This window comes from Lissotriton helveticus, chromosome 3_1, assembly GCF_964261635.1.
Source record: "Lissotriton helveticus chromosome 3_1, aLisHel1.1, whole genome shotgun sequence".
In the NCBI taxonomy this organism is placed as follows: Eukaryota; Metazoa; Chordata; class Amphibia; order Caudata; family Salamandridae; genus Lissotriton; species Lissotriton helveticus.
The window spans coordinates 1,048,219,224-1,048,237,611 of record NC_136061.1 but is presented as its reverse complement, the minus strand read 5'-3'; the positions used below and the strand labels follow the sequence as shown (position 1 = coordinate 1,048,237,611).

General features: G+C 42.6%; 1 protein-coding gene across 1 annotated transcript in view; it reads left to right on the top strand.

Moving 5' to 3' along the window:
- PPIG (peptidylprolyl isomerase G) overlaps positions 1-18,388 on the top strand; it is a 340,378-nt gene that overhangs the window by 279,753 nt on the left and 42,237 nt on the right. The window contains exon 12 of the mRNA XM_078681607.1: positions 15,826-15,962. Coding sequence (XP_078537733.1) covers positions 15,826-15,962 — 137 coding nt within the window. The remainder of the gene's footprint in view (positions 1-15,825; positions 15,963-18,388) is intronic.

The window sequence follows — 18,388 nt, the reverse complement described above, 5'->3', positions numbered from 1 at the left end:
CCAGACGGTGGCTCTCCCTTGGACTGATCACCATTTCATTCCGTTTAGCTGGTTGCCTGGGAACCGGAGAGATCCTCCACTTAGGCAACATACTGTGGACCGTCTCTGGTCGAAGCTTCCGGTAGACAGGTGGGCGGAAGAGCTAGCCAGAACTTGTCCCCATCCTGTAGATGACCCCAGCATCGCCGATCAGCTTGTAGTCAATTGGCTAACTAACTCTTTGGATTTGCTGATCCCGAATAAAAGGAGGCTTGTCAGGGAGAGAAGAATTGGTTCTGCTCCCTGGTACACCCTTGAACTCAGGTGTATCAGAACTTCCTGTAAAAGGTTTGAACGTGCTTGGAGGAGAGAGCAGACGGAGGAAAGTCGGGCCTTTTATAAGAAGGAGCTGAGGAAATATAAAAGGGCATTGAAGGACGCTAAAAGGGCTTTCTTTAGCGAGAGGATTGCGAGGGCAAGTAACTCCTCCGGCGAGTCGTTTAAAATCTTTAAAGAACTTCTGAAAGCACCGACCCCCCCCAGTGCTACACGATGACCCTAAAGAACAATGTGAGGATCTGGCTAAATTCTTTTACTCTAAAATAGAGAAAATATTATCCTCCTTACCCTCTATCCCTCTCATTCAGGAATCAGTCATTGGTTCTGCAAACTGCCCGACTGAGTTTACATCCTTTGGCCCCTTCTCGGAAGAGTAGGTTACAAAGGTCCTGCTGGAGATGAAGAGTGGCTCTCCGAGTGATCCAGTCCCGATGAAACACCTTAAGCCCGTGGTTAACATCCTGTCAACTCCTTTGACTGATCTCATAAACCTCTCACTTGCTCAGGGCATAGTGCCACAGAGATGGAAAAAGGCTGTGGTGAAAGCCCTACTGAAAAAACCAGGATTGGATCCATCTGATTTGACCAACTTTAGGCCAATTTCTCTCCTTCCTGGTTTTTCAAAAATTGCTGAGAAGCTCGTCAATCGTCAGCTCTCGCACCATCTTGAAGCTAACCACCTGCTAGGAGACTCCCAGACTGGTTTCCGCCCCGGCCATGGAACAGACACTGCCTTGTTGGCAGTAGTGGAGGAGGCAAGAAACACTCTCGACACAGGGGGGTCAGTGGCAGTGATCCTCCTGGACTTGAGTGCTGCTTTTGACACCGTGAACCATCAGGTGCTCCTCCAACGGCTGTCAGAGGCAGGTGTCTTGGGGACAGCTTTGAAATGGCTGGGTTCCTTTCTTGCGGATCGTTTCTACCAGGTCTGGGAAGGGTCAGAGCAATCTGCCCCAATCCCTCTTCAATGTGGAGTCCCGCAGGGCTCATCGCTGAGCCCTACTTTATTTAATATTTATATGACTCCACTTGAAAGAGTGGTCGCCCCTTCGGGGGTGAAGATCATCAGCTATGCTGATGATACTCAGCTGGTGGTGGGCCTCACGCAATTGGCGGCACACCCTGAGGTATTACATGACTGCCTCGCCAATGTTTATCGGTGGATGTCCATCTCTGATTTAAAGCTCAACGGAGGTAAGACCGAGCTGATGCTCCTGGGCAACTCCAATCCTTCCATCATTGCGAGTTGCTGGCCCCGGTCTCTTGGCGACCCACCATCCCCCAAGAAGGAGATCAAATCCTTGGGAATATGGTTGGATGACGATCTGTCCTTTCGGACTCACGCCAAGAAGACCGCAGGGGTCTGTTTTGGCTTGTTGAGATCAGCCCGTAAGGTGTTACCTCTGCTTCCCGCTCCATCAAGGAAGTTGTTGATTCGTGGCCTAATTCTATCCAGGCTCGATTATGGGAATGCGTTGTTTCTCGGTGCTCCGGAAGCTACCTTCAAAATCCTCCAACAGGTGCAAAATGCAGCTGCGAGAGTCCTTATGGATGTCCCTAGAAGGCAGTCTGCTGCTCCGGCCCTTAAAGCGCTCCACTGGCTCCCCGTGAAGGAGCGGGTGAAATTTAAAGCGCTTTGTACAGCTCATAAAATTTTACACGGTAAAGGCCCTTCCATTCTTGCAAATATGGCCCGTCCCTACAAACCCTCTCGTCTGTTGCGCTCTGAGCAAAAACATCTTCTGCAGTCAGCGAGAGTAAGAAGAGCCCGGTCGGGGGGCAGGCGTTTTTCTGTTCAGGTAGCCTCTCTTTGGAACTCTCTGCCCCTTAAGATCCGCTCAGAACCCCAGATCCTATCATTTAGGAAGTTGCTTAAGACCCATCTGTTTCCTCGGTAGTGTTAGCTGAGTCTTCTCCTTTTTTTGGTGGTCTGTTGCGCCGGGATGCCCCTGGGTAAGCCGAGCGCATTATAAGTTTCATAATAATAATAATAATAACCTAACCCATAGAAGCCAGCTGAGCTGAGAAAAAGCCAGCCCCCATCCAGAGAGGACATTATTTTATACCCTAATTATTGGCAGACTACACAAAGATGTAGCATCTTTCAGGAAAACCTGTACGTGATTGGTCAGTGATGATGGCATGAGTTCTCAATACCCTGACTCATTCTAAAATCCTGACTTTACCAGTTTTGACAAAAGAAGCATACATGAATAACTACATTTATAAACATTTGCAACATTTACTAAGAAAAATGTTTCATTCTAATTCTCTTCCTTCCACAGCGCAGTCAGATGGACACTTTTAACTAACACTGGTACATTGGCACAATCACAAGAATGTACAAAGTTCAAAGTGTCCTTCACTTCTTGTCATGAGGAAAGCTGCCACAGTCTGCACATGCTCCCTTCTCATTAAATTGCAAGCCATAGCCTTGATGGATTCACAGGCAGCCATGTTTTGTGTAGGCCCCAAAAATAAAACAAACACAAAGATAATATTAATTTCATGTAAATCAGCCCATTATGTTTCCCAACTCCATACTAATACCCCTTATAAATGTTTACCTAGCCAAGTTATTAGTTTCAAGCAGCTTTTTTATTATTTATGACAAGGTGCAAAATAAATGTGCAACATAGCATTTTCATGCATTTAGTGTAAAATTTAAAAGCACACACACAGTTAATACAGCGCACACAGCAACATGCATTAGTGTTTTAGATAGCTTTTCATGCAAAAAGCGTTTAGTCCCCTGTGTAGTGTTTGGTGCATTTGTTAATTCACACACATTATAAAAAGAGGTGTTATTTAACTGAAAATATTTATCAAAATATGCAACAAGTCAAAGTCTATTAAGACAGAAATAGTGAATGTAGATTATATGGGATGGGCTGGGAAGAGAAAAACACATTCTATTAATCTTCAAAGCTAAAAAGGCCACTTTTCTCTACACTGTAAAAAACACATGTTAGTTCAGCACAAGCATTTCAGACTAAATAGGCCTCACTTTCATGTTTTTCATGTGCCATGTTTTTAACTTGCACCAAAATGTGCGTGGCAATTTAAATGCAGTCTGTCTGAAGCACAAAAAATAAAACAATGCCTGACTGCAGATGAAATCTGCTCCATCAATCCACCCTTCTGATGATTCAAATCATAATATAATGATTTATAATTCATCACACATATTTCCTTTCACAAGTGACAATATTTATTTATTTATTTTTTTTATTGCAAAAGCTGAGCATATAACAATGTTACTTCTATTTCTAAGGCAAACACAAGTTTGGTCTGTAATCAGATCATATATAGCCAAGCTCAAATGTTTTAGTGCAGAGATCTGTAAGTAGCTTCTTGGAACAGTTAGTCTTCTTTAAAACAAGTAACTAAAATAATAAAAAAGGAGAATTCAACAGGACAGTTTCAGCATTTCTTTGCTCTTTATCTTCAGCTTGCCATCAGAATGGCTCATACAGTGTGGCATTCTGTACTTTTTCCATGCAAATTAGACTACTTAGGTGCTGAGAAACTCTGACAGAGCACCATCAATCCTTTTGCACTTTTTCAACCAAGGCCTTTCACTCTTATTTTCACTTTGATCAGATTCAGATGTTTCATCAAAGCCGTTGCACCATCCATTATGCAGATCTTGTGTAGCAGCTGCAATCTGGTGAGAAACTGCAAACTGTACATCAACCAGACCTACACAGCAATGGCTAGTGTTCTCATCAGTGTTTTCCACAAGTGCATTTGCATATGCATTTTCAAGCCACTTTGGTGATGCTGAAAAACAGTCTTTTACAAAAGGTAACTCAGTGCTGCCATTGTGTTGCTTTTTTATGCTTGACACTTCAGGCAGATAGCTACAATCCATTCCTTGTCCAATCTGTTGTTCTGCACTCATTATCTTTAAGCCCACATTATGATCTGATTTCAGAGAAACTGGCAATCTATACCTGGGCATCAGTCTTTGCAATAACACATTTGCCACTATGCAGTAGTCACTTTTCTCAAAAACAGTTCTGATACAACCCTGTTGTGCTGCTTCAAAAACATTTTCTTGAGCCTCTTTTAATTCAACTGTGAAGATTCCATTGAATGTATATGCTAACAGAACACAAATTTGTGCAACTGAATTAGCATTTCTCTCTCCCATGACAACAGTGACTCTCATTTGAGCAGATATACTGCATGTTGTGGTAAGGGCAATCAATTTCGAATTTTGGGCTGGGGTAATTACTAAAAGCCATGAAGCTTTGACAACATAATGTATAAGGAGCACAGCATGTGCTGCTTTTAATGTGTCACCTTTCAAACATGGGCCATCTACAAAATGGAAATTGTTGGGCGGACTCAGACATTCATCCTTAAAGTCTGAATTTGGCTTTATGCATATTTTCATGCTATTTAGACACTCATATTCAGTTTCACCATAATCCAATTAATTTGCTGACATTTCTGTGAAGCTAGGGTCAAAGGTCATTGGGCAATACATCACAGACCTTTGAACACAGTCATCTTTTTCAATAGGCAATGAGAGAGCGCAGCCCTCCCTCTCACTGCAAATTAGTGTATTTTCTTTCAAATAAACTTTCATTCCTAGTGCTGGGGCGTGACATTTTTTCTCTTTCAACTCTAGGAATTCTTTTGTGCAGTTGTTGTCCAGTGGAAGCGGATCAGACACACCTGAGTGTGTCAGCCTCAGTAAAGGCTTAGCCACTAGGGAAAGGTTTAGTAACCACTCTCTACAGCAGCTAACCATTCCCAAAAATGTCCTGACTTCTTTCTGAATTTTAGGTGTATTCATCTTGGAAATTATTTCCACCTTCTCTAGTGACACCTTTCTACCTCCCTTTCCACTTTTGTGTCCCAGGTATTCATCTTCTTTTTGACAGTACTCCTGACTATTCTCATCCAATGGCACTGTGACATGAACTTGGCAACAATCAATAAAAATGAGCCATTCTTCACCACATGGAATGTGAAAAAATATATTGGCTGGATTCGGTACCACAGGACAACATGGAAAAAAATATGCTTTTAATCTGCTGCACTATTCTGTTCTTTTCATTTATTTTCTGTGAAGCTATGATCAGAAAGTTACACAAACTTCCAATCAATTCCATCAAAAATCCTTTTACTGGTAAAATTCCTGCAACTGATTCTGTTCCTGAATACATGTCATTTGGTTCTAATTTTAATAAGACATGTTCTGCACATTTTATTAATCTGGTATCCTTCTCTGTGAACTCTCTTATTTCTGTGTTTATTATTTTTTCAAAAACAGAAGGTAATTTTTCAACTCTTTTCTGAAAATAATGCTACAGCTGTCTCTTGATGGGCCATTTTAAAATGTACATCCTCATCAGGAATCTGAAAATGAACATTATCTGATGTACAGTAATCTGTGCTGCTTAATTTGCAAAATAATTGTTTTCCTGGTAGGCCTGAGTCACAGACAACAGTTTTGCAATTTTCCTCAAATGGGCCTAATTTTGGTGCAAATTCTTCTAAAACTGGGTTTGTAATTTCTTTGTTTAAAACTCCTGCAATTAAATCTGGACTTTCCACTGCCTTCACAATGGACTTGGCAAATTCAGAATTGGGAGGGTTAAACTCTCATTTGCAAACATAGTAACCTGTTTGACTGGGTTCTCATTTTGTCTCTGGAAATAATTCACATTTGCTCTGGACACCTTATTTAAATTAACTTTACCATTTCCATATTTTGTGGGACCATCTGTGCTTGAAAAATTCCTGCCATAGGTACCTGTTTCTGAACTGACATTTGCATTTGCTTAGCTGGCATATTTTGCACCTGCATTTCTCCATGTTTTTGTGAATCATGTTTAAATGTATTTTTCTTCTTCCAATGCTCAAATCTGTTATAAAGATGGCAAAAGGACACATTTTCCAGCAGTACAACATCCATACCTGAATTTGCACAAACCAAAACACCTTTACTTCCATCCTGTGTTCTTTTAATCTGTACCCAATCAACATCCTTTGCTAGCATGCTGCCCTTTAGGAAATAAATCACTGCTATATTTTCCTCCATAACAACAGAAAATAATGGTGCATTCATGCAAACCCTTTTCACTGTCTCCTCACCTGGCCCTTGAACAACAACTTTAGATTCAAACCATAATTTAGTCTGCATGGCAATGTAAAAGAACATTTCCAAATTAATGCACAACTCTTTTAAAAATTCATCAAATCCATCAACTTGTGGGTACCACAGCATAAATTTGTCTGTCAATTGTGGGATTGTGCTCAGAAATGCTGCAAGTTCACTTTTATTCAGTGGCATATGAACATGCACTTCTCCCACCTTTTCTCTCAATGAGTAAGCAAAAGCTTCTCCCTCATTCTGTTTATTATTTTTCTCAACTAAATCTGGTGGCTTCTTTTCCTTATCCAGTTTCCTTGCTAGGTCTGGTGGTTTCTTTTTCTTCTCATGTTTTCTTGGCCACTTGTCTCCTAATTGGTCAAACCCATTGCATTTGAAAATATATTTTATTGCTGCAATGTGCAATTGTATTCCTGAAGAACACATTTTGTCATTTGCTTCATCATCCATGTGTACCCTAAAACCTTTCTGAAATGGAAAACTTCCTGAAACATCATTTTCATATTTTTGAGCCAAATCGGTCAGTCCATTATGTGTAGTTAATGCACATACAGCTGTTTCCTTACTCAGGGAAATTAATTCTTTTTCCTGACACTGGTTCACATTTTCATGATTTAAACAGCAAGGACTGTTAATTTCTTCATGTTGAAATGCTCCATTTAAAACACTAAGCTGTTTTTCTTTTTCAAGGCCTGTGTTAATATGTTCTCCCATGTCCTCTGTATTTTTAATCACTGCTGCTTCCTCAAAGCAGGTTTGAAAAATCCCATTTTCAATTACATTCATTTTATCCTGGTCTGCAGATGTTGTAAATACCATTTTTCCCTCACCTTTTAGTGCTTGGGGTAATTTCTGTTCAGTAATCTCTGTATTCTGAGTTTCTGAAATAAACCCTGGCAAAATCACTGATTCTGCAGCTCTTTGAAACTTTTCAGTAGGGACCATATTAATTGGGACAGTCATAATTTTTCTAGGCATTATCTGTGCATCTGCAGTTTGCAATTCTTTGACTGAATCAGGCACATTTAAAGCAGTAACACCTGGAGGTATCACTGTCAGTGCTGAATCAACAGGTAATGGGTCAATATAAAATGTCCGCACAGTTCTCTCAATCTGTATTTCTCTCTGTTCAACAGAAGCAGTAGCCCCTGTAGTATTTACTGGTACACTATTTTCAGAATTTTTCATGGGAACCACATTAAGTGGTGGACACTCGGTTAACAATGCATCCATTATTTCAACCCCTGAATCATTATTTATTTGAATCTCTTTATCATCACTAATTCCCTTCTCCTGCATCTGGTGCTTTACCTTTTTATCCTCACTTGCTTTCTGTCTTGCTGTCTTTTCCCACAGGCTTAAGGCCTCAAATTGTACAGCTTTAGATTGTGTCTTTATTTCACATAACACTTCCCTTAATTTGTCAATAATTTGCAATTCAAAAGTACCATCTTTTGGAAACCTCAAAGCACCTTCTTTTTCAGTAATCTTGCACCATTGGCGAACCCACATACATGTGTTTTGTCCCAAATTGGTAGACATAAAATGCACAGGTGTTCCTTCAGGAGCATCACCAATAAAAAACAAATTTTTCACTTTACCTCCTAACAGCTTCTTTAAACCTTCAAACATTTTCATTTTTGCAATAGTTCAATGCAATTTCTTTTTTCCAAAGCTGTCAGTCTCAATTTTAGTCAGTTTTACTCCTACCACTGACCCTCCACAAAATCTTACTGCAATATTTCTCTTAATCAATAACTCTGTTAGTAACAACATAAATACATTCGCTACTCTGTCTATTGTGCTAAATAAAGGATAGATTTATATTCACTGCGAGTAACACATTCCGCTAACCCTACACAAAGTAAGACCTTCAGTTTACTCTTCAAACACTACAGGTAAATCCCTTCCGCTTACCTTTCACTCAAGCTCAGAAGAACCTGCTACTCCTTTGGACTTATCCTTCAGGATATATCGTAGTCCAAAGTTTCACCAGCGAACCCTTTTGCTGTCAATCAAGCTCAGAAGAACCTGCTACTCCTTTGGTGTGACCCTTTCTAGGTGATATCAGACCAAAGTTTCACCAGCGAACTCTTTGCTATCAATCATTCACACAGAAAATAGTCTCTAATTTAACACTGCCAACCCTACCTAGCTTCTCAGTGTTATTCCAACAGACGAGTAACCTCAGTGTCAGTGCAGTGTGGCTTCCATTTACCACCCGCTATTCGTTCCCGGGATTCCACAGCTGTGCATACCTGCGTGTTCCAGACAACATAGAACAAGGCACTAACTTAACATGAAGAGTTAAAACATGTAATCAATAACCAAAAAAAGTATGTCCTATGAAATTACCAATATAATCAATAACACCATCAATTCAAAATGAGCAAAATTTCACCAACAGTAAAAAAAACTTAATATTTTCAACACTTCAAAAATACATCCTAGCACATTAACAATATTTCACAGCCCTATTGATACTCACACCACTTCTTGCATCACCTTCCAGTACCGCTTTGCCAGTCTTCAGGTTCTGAGCATTGGAGTCAGGAATCAGGACTTGGTCATTTGTCTGACTTGGGCAATTATTTTACTTTCCTCCTAAGGTCAATGAACCATTAGTTGAGTAGTTGATGGTGAATTCAATAATCATTAATCACCAAACTAATCAATAATGACCATCCTCTGCTTACCAATAACTGATCGGCCGGTAATTTCTTCTGGTAATTTCTCAATGTAAAACCCTCATGCTACCTCTAATTTACCGCTCAAAAGTTGTTGGGCCCTTCACACCATGTATTACCTTCAGGAGACTTAAATAAACCTGAACAGTCAAAAATGCAATTTATTATTCAAGCCAATAAAGAGAGTTGTTGAGTATTTTAAAGGGTTTTATTTTCTAGTCAAAAGTTAATTTTTCTCTGACCCTTTATTAATTAGTAAAATATCAATCAGGTTACATTATTATTATTATTATTATTTATTTTTATAAAGCGCGATAGTCACCCGGAGGTATCCCAGCGCTGAGGAACCCTGAATTCACCAGTCAGCGGGGCAAGAAACTGAGATAGGAGAAAAGGGAGGATGAAAGATCAGAGACAGGGGGGGGGGGGTGCACAGGTTAGGGAAAGAGATGGGTTTTTAACAGCTTCCTGAAGCGCAGGTATTGAGGTTCCAGTCGTAGGTTACGAGGAAGAGAATTCCAAAGGCGGGAGGCTTGTACCGAGAAACGTCTTCCTCCTGTTCGGGTTTTCCTGAATCTTGGGGTGTTGATAAGGTTTTCTGCATTGGAACGGAGGGATCTAGAATTTCTGTAGGGGGTGACAGAATTACTGAGGACAGGAGGGCCTTGGTTGTGCAGCGTTTTGTGGACGAGACATAGGGCCTTAAATTTGACTCTCTCCCTTATGGGGAGCCAGTGGAGGAGTTTGAGAGCGGGTTTAGCAGATGATCTGGCCGAGGTGTTAGTGATGATCCGGGCGGCCGTGTTCTGAATTATCTGCAGTTTAGTAAGGGTCGCTTCGGGAGCACCCAGGTAAATCACATTACTATAGTCCAGCCTCGATATTATGAGACCTTGGACTAATAGTTTTTGGGATTTAGGGGGGAGAAGGGGCAGGACTTTCCTCAGAGATTTTAAGAGACCAAAGCAGGTCCCCGCCACCTTCTTAGCTTGTGAAGTGAAAGAGAGATCGGAATCGATCCACACACCCAGACTTTTCACCTCTGTTTTTGGGTCAGGGGGCGGACCCAAGCAAGCTGGCCAGCTGTCCAGGGGAAGTGAGGTTCCTTTCGGGCCCAGTATAAGGACCTCAGTTTTTGTCCCATTAAGCTTTAGGGCTGATCTGTTCATCCAACGATGGACCTGCGTAAGGCAGTTGAAGAGATCAGCTTTCTGTTGCTTGGGATGGGACAGAGACACCACTAGTTGTGTGTCGTCGGCGTAGCTGACGACGCTCACTCCGAAAGGGGTGATAACCTCCTCCAATGTGGACATATAGATATTAAATAAAGTAGGGCTCAGGGAAGAGCCCTGAGGAACACCACATTGGAGGGGCATTTCGGAGGAGCGGGCGTTCTTTTCCCAAATCTGGTAAGACCGTTGGGCCAGGAAAGAAGAAAGCCAGGATAGGGCTGTACCTTCCACTCCAACTCTAGCCAATCTTTCGATGAGGAGTTGGTGGTCTACGGTATCGAACGCTGCGCTAAGGTCGAGGAGGATCACTGCCACTGATCCTCCCCCATCCAGTAGCGCTCTGGCCTCCTCTACCGCAGCCAGGAGGGCGATGTCCGTGCCCTGTCCAGGTCGGAAGCCCGTCTGGGAGCTTTTTAATTTGTTATTGGCCTCTAGGAACTGCGAGAGTTTCCTGTTGACCAATTTTTCTGCGACCTTGCTCACTCCAGGCAGTAGGGAGATGGGCCTGTAATTAGCCAGGTTCTCGGGGTCGAGCGTAGGTTTCTTCAGTAGGGCTTTTACCACCGCCTTCTTCCAGCTTGAGGGTACAACTCCTTGTTGGAGTGAGGTATTAATTAGATGGGTAAGTAGGGGCTACCTCTTTAAGGATGCGGAGAGGAGCAGGGTCACTAGGGGAACCGCTCTTCATGGAGTTGAACGTATTTCTCACCTCGTCTACCGTGACCTGGCCCCACGTGGACAGACAGGTGGAGGTGTGTGGGAGAGCGATTTCTTCCTCAGGACTGGAGGGGGGGATAGATTCCAGAATTCGTCGGATTTTGTCGTGGAAGAAGTTGGCCAGTTGCTGGCATTTCTCCAGGTCGACTTTAGGATCGGAAGTAGGTCCTAGTCCTTGTCCTTGGGGTTTTGACAGCTCTTTAAGGATGGCGTACGCTTCCTTACTGGAGCTTCCTGCTTTCTCTATTCTCTCCTGAAAAAACATGCTTTTGGTTTTATGAATAGCAGTTTTGTAGGTCAGAAGAGAAATAGAGTAGATGTTCTTGTTGGTTGTTGTTTTGTCGCGCCTCCAGGAGCGTTCGGTTTTTTTACACTCTTGACGCAGAACTTTGAGCTCTGGGGTGTACCACAAAGCGGGGGGTATTCTTTTAGGTTGTTTGAGGGTGGTAGTTTTCGGAAGCAGCATATCCAGGGAGGAAGTGATCCAATCGCTGAATTGTTTGTCAGCTGTATCGGGGTCAGAGGAGAGCACAGGGATGGACTCTGCAAGAGAGTCAGCCCATATCTCAGGTGATAGTTTGCGCCATTGTCGGTCGGTAACTTGGTTTTTAGGGATTGAGTAAGTGGGTGTGGGGATTTCCCAGAAAAAGGGGACCAGAAAGTGGTCCGTCCATGGTAAGGTCACCGGTAGGTTAGTGGTCATTGTTGCTATGTTGGTGAGGATCGGATCCAATAGATGGCCCTTATCATGGGTAGGCTCGTTATTCACTAGACGAATATCTAAAGAAGTTTGGCAAACAGGAAAAATAGCATTAATACAGAACACATTACAGTCTGCATAGAAGCATTACATGTAGTTATGAAAATGTGGCGCAAAATATCAGTCAAAATTCTTAAAGAGTTTCTAAGAAAAATAGTCTTGCAAAGCTAATCAATAATTAAATAGTTGGCAAAAATCTCCCATTAAGAGAAATAAATGCATAAAACAAATAAATCTTTTTAGACCTAATTAATTAGTCAAGCATAAACTTAAAGTTTAGCATCTAAATCTAAAGAGCCTTTCTATCTGTTGCTGCTCATGTGCATCTCTGTGTCTAAAGAGCAAAAAGGAGGGAGGCAGCCCGCCCTTCACCAGACCTCAAAGGAATGTGGCCTCCAGTGCCAAGATATGACGTGGAAGCAAGAAACCTCCCCCTGAATCTCCTTGGACGCACCTCCCCTTCAGCAATCTCCCGGGACGTTTCTCGTACCTAACCCATAGAAGCCAGCTGAGCTGAGAAAAAGCCAGCCCCCATCCAGAGAGGACATTATTTTATACCCTAATTATTGGCAGACTACACAAAGATGTAGCATCTTTCAGGAAAACCTGTACGTGATTGGTCAGTCATGATGGCATGAGTTCTCAATACCCTGACTCATTCTAAAATCCTGACTTTACCAGTTTTAACAAAAGAAGCATACATGAATAACTACATTTATAAACATTTGCAACATTTACTAAGAAAAATGTTTCATTCTAATTCTCTTCCTTCCACAGCGCAGTCAGATGGACACTTTTAACTAACACTGGTACATTGGCTCAATCACAAGAATGTACAAAGTTCAAAGTGTCCTTCACTTCTTGTCATGAGGAAAGCTGCCACAGTCTGCGCATGCTCCCTTCTCATTAAATTGCAAGCCATAGCCTTGATGGATTCACAGGCAGCCATGGTTTGTGTAGGCCCCAAAAATAAAACAAACACAAAGATAATATTAATTTCATGTAAATCAGCCCATTATGTTTCCCAACTCCATACTAATACCCCTTATAAATGTTTACCTAGCCAAGTTATTAGTTTCAAGCAGCTTCTTTATTATTTATGACAAGGTGCAAAATAAATGTGCAACATAGCATTTTCATGCATTTAGTGTAAAATTTAAAAGCACACACACAGTTAATACAGCGCACACAGCAACATGCATTAGTGTTTTAGATAGCTTTTCATGCAAAAAGCATTTAGTCCCCTGTGTAGTGTTTGGTGCATTTGTTAATTCACACACATTATAAAAAGAGGTGTTATTTAACTGAAAATATTTATCAAAATATGCAACAAGTCAAAGTCTATTAAGACAGAAATAGGGAATGTAGATTATATGGGATGGGCTGGGAAGAGAAAAACACATTCTATTAATCTTCAAAGCTAAAAAGGCCACTTTTCTCTACACTGTAAAAACACATGTTAGTTCAGCACAAGCATTTCAGACTAAATAGGCCTCACTTTCATGTTTTTCATGTGCCATGTTTTTAACTTGCACCAAAATGTGCGTGGCAATTTAAATGCAGTCTGTCTGAAGCACAAAAAATAAAACAATGCCTGACTGCAGATGAATTCTGCTCCATCAGTAGCATCTAAGTCCATAAAATACATTGATAAAGTGGATTGTTATTTGTGGTAGGTGGGCCCCCACCCCAAGGAGTGGTAACACTAACTTGTCATGGTGAACCCCAAAGTTCCTAACACAAGGACACCTTTCAGGGTAACAAATGGGTTAATATATCATAAGTTAACCTGAGCTCAACGACCTGGTGGCTATGGCACAGAGCAGGCAGACTTAACTTAGGGCAATATCTGCAGTATTTATGCAGAACCATAACAGTAATAAAGTCAAAACGCCAAACAATAAAAATCCCAAAACGGAGTAAAATGTCATAAACAAAATGACACAAAAACAGCAAACAACCAATAAGGTGAAACTGAGATATGCATTTTTTACGTTTAAAATAAAAATAGTGCTAAAAAATATTAAACGCAAATGATCGTCTATGGAAATGGTAGATTGGACCTAGGAGTGATCTCAGGCCGACACTATGAGGTACAGGTCTGATACACTGAGTGGGTTTGCGCAGATCAATGCTATTACCTTCTGATGTAGTCTTGTTTATGGAGATTAGAATTCTCCAGCAGGGCAAGCCTGAAGCTGTATTTGAGGAATGTGCATCAAAATCAGACACTTTCGTCACAAGGTCTCCCTGACTGCTTCGGAGATCTTAAAATTCCAAACATTTTCTAAGTCTCATCTTTTCTGGACCAGCTCCTCTGGGTCAATTCTAAGGATCTTAGAACCACAGGGACGGTGCATAGGGAGCCAGGTCTCACTCCAGTGAAGGCCACCTGCAATGTCCAGTCCCAGTTGAATTTATAAAGGTCACTCAATGAAGATGGTTATTTGCAGCTTGTTGTGTCCTGCTAGCCACACAGGCATTGAGCTATCAGACCCTAGGAGTCCACTTCCTTGTCCTGGGTACAAGAAGGAACAGGTCAACTCCTTCAGGGCTCCTCACAGGTTACACACAGCAGGTCCAGTCCTATTCTGATCTTACGCAGGCCTAGAAGGTGTTCTGAAGGGGCTTCCTTGTGGTGCTACATTTATGATTGGTGCTAGCGAGTAGATGGGGACACTAACTAGCCAATGAGGAAAAAGTTCCTGGTAGCTGCCTGCCCTACCCACTTTTTTGGCAGTTCCTAATTACCTTAGTGCGAACAATCCCACAGTGCCTCTTCACTCCTAAAATCCAAGCTAGATAAACTCTTTCTCCCTTGTGCAGAACTCTTGTTTCCACCCAGAGATGTAGCCAGGAAAGTGAGCAGCCTCTCCCTTGTGTCCACTCCAAACCAGTTCTGGGGGTAACGTCCTGGCTGTGATGCCAGCCTAGCTGGCTGGTGGGGGCTGGGATACAGGGTGGCCTTCTCCAGGTCTCACCTTACATTTACTTGTGAAAGGCAGTCTCTTTTCAAGTTAATGAAGTCCCTGGATCCACCCTAACTGGCCTTCTTGCAAGGAAAAGAAAAACACCTCCCCACACAAAGGCCATTGTTCCTGCTCTGGGAGCAGTTTTCCCACCATATTAAGGCCAAGCACTGGCTGGGCAGCTGCTGGAGAGCTAATGCAAATTTTGAGCATCTCCTGAATGTTTATTAACTATATCACTTCAACAATGAATTGGGTATTTCATAAATAATGAAAATTAGCCATAGAATGACCATTCTAGCAATTTCCTATAAAAAATCTACCTATTAACTTTTAAAATCTGTACTTTGACTTTTTGTGGGATTCAGTACCTTCCCTGCCAGTGAAAATCATTTTGAGGGCTATTCACAGGAGGAGGAACATTCCAATTTATATTTTGCACATGTTCCACTCTCCACCTTGTGGTCAGTGAGGTGTACTTAGATGTGACATTAATGTTTAAAAACAGAGTTTCCAGTCTGTAAAAATGGGTTATTATGACCGGTTTTAAAGCAGCTTTTTAGGCTGCTGCAGTCAGGCTACACATGGTAGGCCTGAAGCCATGCTTTACAGGCCCATTTTGTGGATGGCAGAATAGTTGCTACAGTCCACAGGTAGCATTTAACTTACAGGCCCTGGGTGCATTTTAAACACTATATACTAGGGACTAGCAAGTTAAATATGTCAATCAGGTATAAGCTCATTAACCATGTTTAGAGGGGGAGCACAGGCTGTTTAGCAGGAAGAACAGTGCACATAGTTTTAAGTACAGAAAAAATATTGTTCAGAAAAACATGAATAATCTAGAGTGACCATGCAGAAAAGAAAGATTTTCACTAGAAATATGTGATCTTTATAATGTAGTTTCTCTACACTCTGAAATGCATTATTTAAGCAGACATTATTGCAGAATAATTGTTGCTTCTGGAGAAGTAGGTGGTTTCAGTGACCTTGTTTCTTTTTACTTCTCAAGCGCTATCGAACACCTTCCAGATCCAGGTCACGAGACCGCTTCAGGCGAAGTGAAACTCCTCCACATTGGAGGCAAGAAATGCAGCGAGCTCAAAGGATGCGTGCTCCAAGTGGAGAGCGATGGATAAAGGGTGACAAGTAAGGAATTGCTGTTTGACAATTTTGATTTTAGTCTGTTACTTGGAACACGTGACTTTAGGCATGGAACCCTTTTTTGTATTATCTTTGTTCCTTTTTTGTTCTAATGTCATTGGGCACCTGTCTATCACCAGACTCATTCAGTGTCCTGGCTGCTGCTCAGGGTACCCCTATATCTCTTGCTTAACAAAGGTTAAAAGTTTAATGATTACCTTTACGTTCCATGTCCATCTCTTGTCCTTTTCGCCTCATTCATGAGAACTGATGTCTCTTAGACATCTTTTGTGGTTCTAGGGCATGACAGTCATATTCACCTCTTGTTCCAATCAGCTCACCTGGCTTCTTGTGTGTATGCCTTTTTCAACCTATGCCGATTGTAGAAACCTGAGACTTTCTATGCCTACTTTTGCCATCTAGTGTTGCTCTAGGTCGTTTGCAAGTTGTTTTTGTTTGAAGAAGTCTTTCTTTTCAGGACGTCTGGGTGACTTCTCACCTGGTTTTCGATGTGCATGGGCACTGACTCCATTGTTAGATTGTTTTTCTTCACTATCGGGTTGAAACAGCATTGCTCCCAGTCTCAACAAGTTTGTTGGTTTCCAAAATCAACTCAGTTTGTTGCCTTCCATCCTGTGGCTGGACGGCTCTATGATCTACTTCCTACATACGATGCCTGTTCCGTTCTTCGAGCCCATCATCATAGAGCGGCTGGGCAACCACGTGCTCCAGTCTACCTTTAGAGAATCACCACACTCTCGACATGATGGAACAGACTCCCTCCAGAAAGTGCCCACAGTGCCATTCTAAATACCCCTGGTCTGATCTCCACGCTGTCTGCAATCTTGGTCTCTCGCCAGTCCACGATGAGCCATTGCAACTCTGGATTGGCTTTCCACAGCAGGTAAACTCTGCTTTAGCAACGGGGTAGGTGGAGGGCCCACAGCAAAATCTTCAAATTGTCTTTGGAAACATTAGACATCTTCAGTGAGGCTGATCTTCTTGAGGAATTGGGTGAGTCACAGACCACACTGCATGCCAGCCCAGTTCAGAGATCGTTGACTCCAACGTATCGGAGCCAAAGCAGGAAGAACTTCTGGAAGAAGAGGCACAAGAGGACGATTTGTCAACCGCTGTCAGCTCCGGTCCTTGTTTGAAGACCACACCGCATGTGAGTACTGTTGATACTCAAGCCCTTCTCAAAGCCCAGAAACGGCTGTACAAGGCCATATGGGGTGTGAAAGTCGAACACTGTTCCAAAGCCGCCTCTCCCTGTTGGTGTGCCAATGTCTCAGAGAGTTGGTCAAAGCCCAAGCAAAGCTTCAAAACCAAGGAAAACACTTCCAGGGGCCTCAACTCTGGTCCAGCCTAGGGTCTGCGGATGCCTGGCTGTGCAAACTCCTAAAGCGTCTCAAGGCCGAAAGTGCCACTTGCACTGAAGCTTCCGCTGTCCGTGATACAACCACAGTCTGTTCTGAAGCTCTCCACCCATTACACGAGGAAAGCCCAATCCTCGAGAAGCTGGAGCTGGATGAAATGTGGAGGATTGTCATGCATCCACACACCGGCAAGATCTCTGCTCAGAGAAGACCCTGCCAAAGAAGCTCAGGCCACAGAATTCCAATTGGCTTAAGAACAAAGCTTCTGCTTCTCTACGTCTTACTCTACCTCTACCTCCGCTTTCTCTACCACCACCACCTCTGTCCTTATCTCCTATTAGTTCTCCTGACAGGTCACCGGAGTCATACTCTGACACAGGTAGCTCTAACCTTTATTTCCCGGCTGAGGCCTTTGCCCAGTCGACCCTGTAGGAGGATTATGATCTGGACCCTCAGACCGACCCAGATCTAGAATACGTACCAGCCAGTGCCTCCCCACCCAATAACACCACGGCATATCACAGCGGTATTTAATGTGTGGCTGCCTACCATAAGGTAGAGCACTACGTCATCCCTGAGGATGAAGAAATGCTCTTAGAGACAGACCGTTCTGTTCAATACCTTCCTTTGCGAAAGGGCATGATAAAATCTGCCTATGAGGTTTTCAAGGATCTTGTCAAGTCTTCACACCTTGTATAGAGAAGTACAAGGCCCTCCCTCTGACCCTCTTTACATCAGGGGTCAAGTCTCCCCCAGACTCTTGTCACCACTTCTAGAAAGAGGGCAGCAGCCCAGGCCAGGGTCAACGCTCCACCTCCTGGCAAGGAGAGCAAGAGTATTTATGCTACATGTAAGAGAGGAGCAGTGGCTGGGACTACCCATTAGCATTATTCAGTGGGTCTCTTCACCTGTAACAATAGGCCACACTGGGAGAAGATGGAGGGGCTCCTACAACACCTCCCTGAACAACAACGTAACAGGGGTTGATAACTCGCTGATGAAGGCAAACCAATCTCCAATGCAACTACTAGGTGTGCCCTAGATTCAACTGAT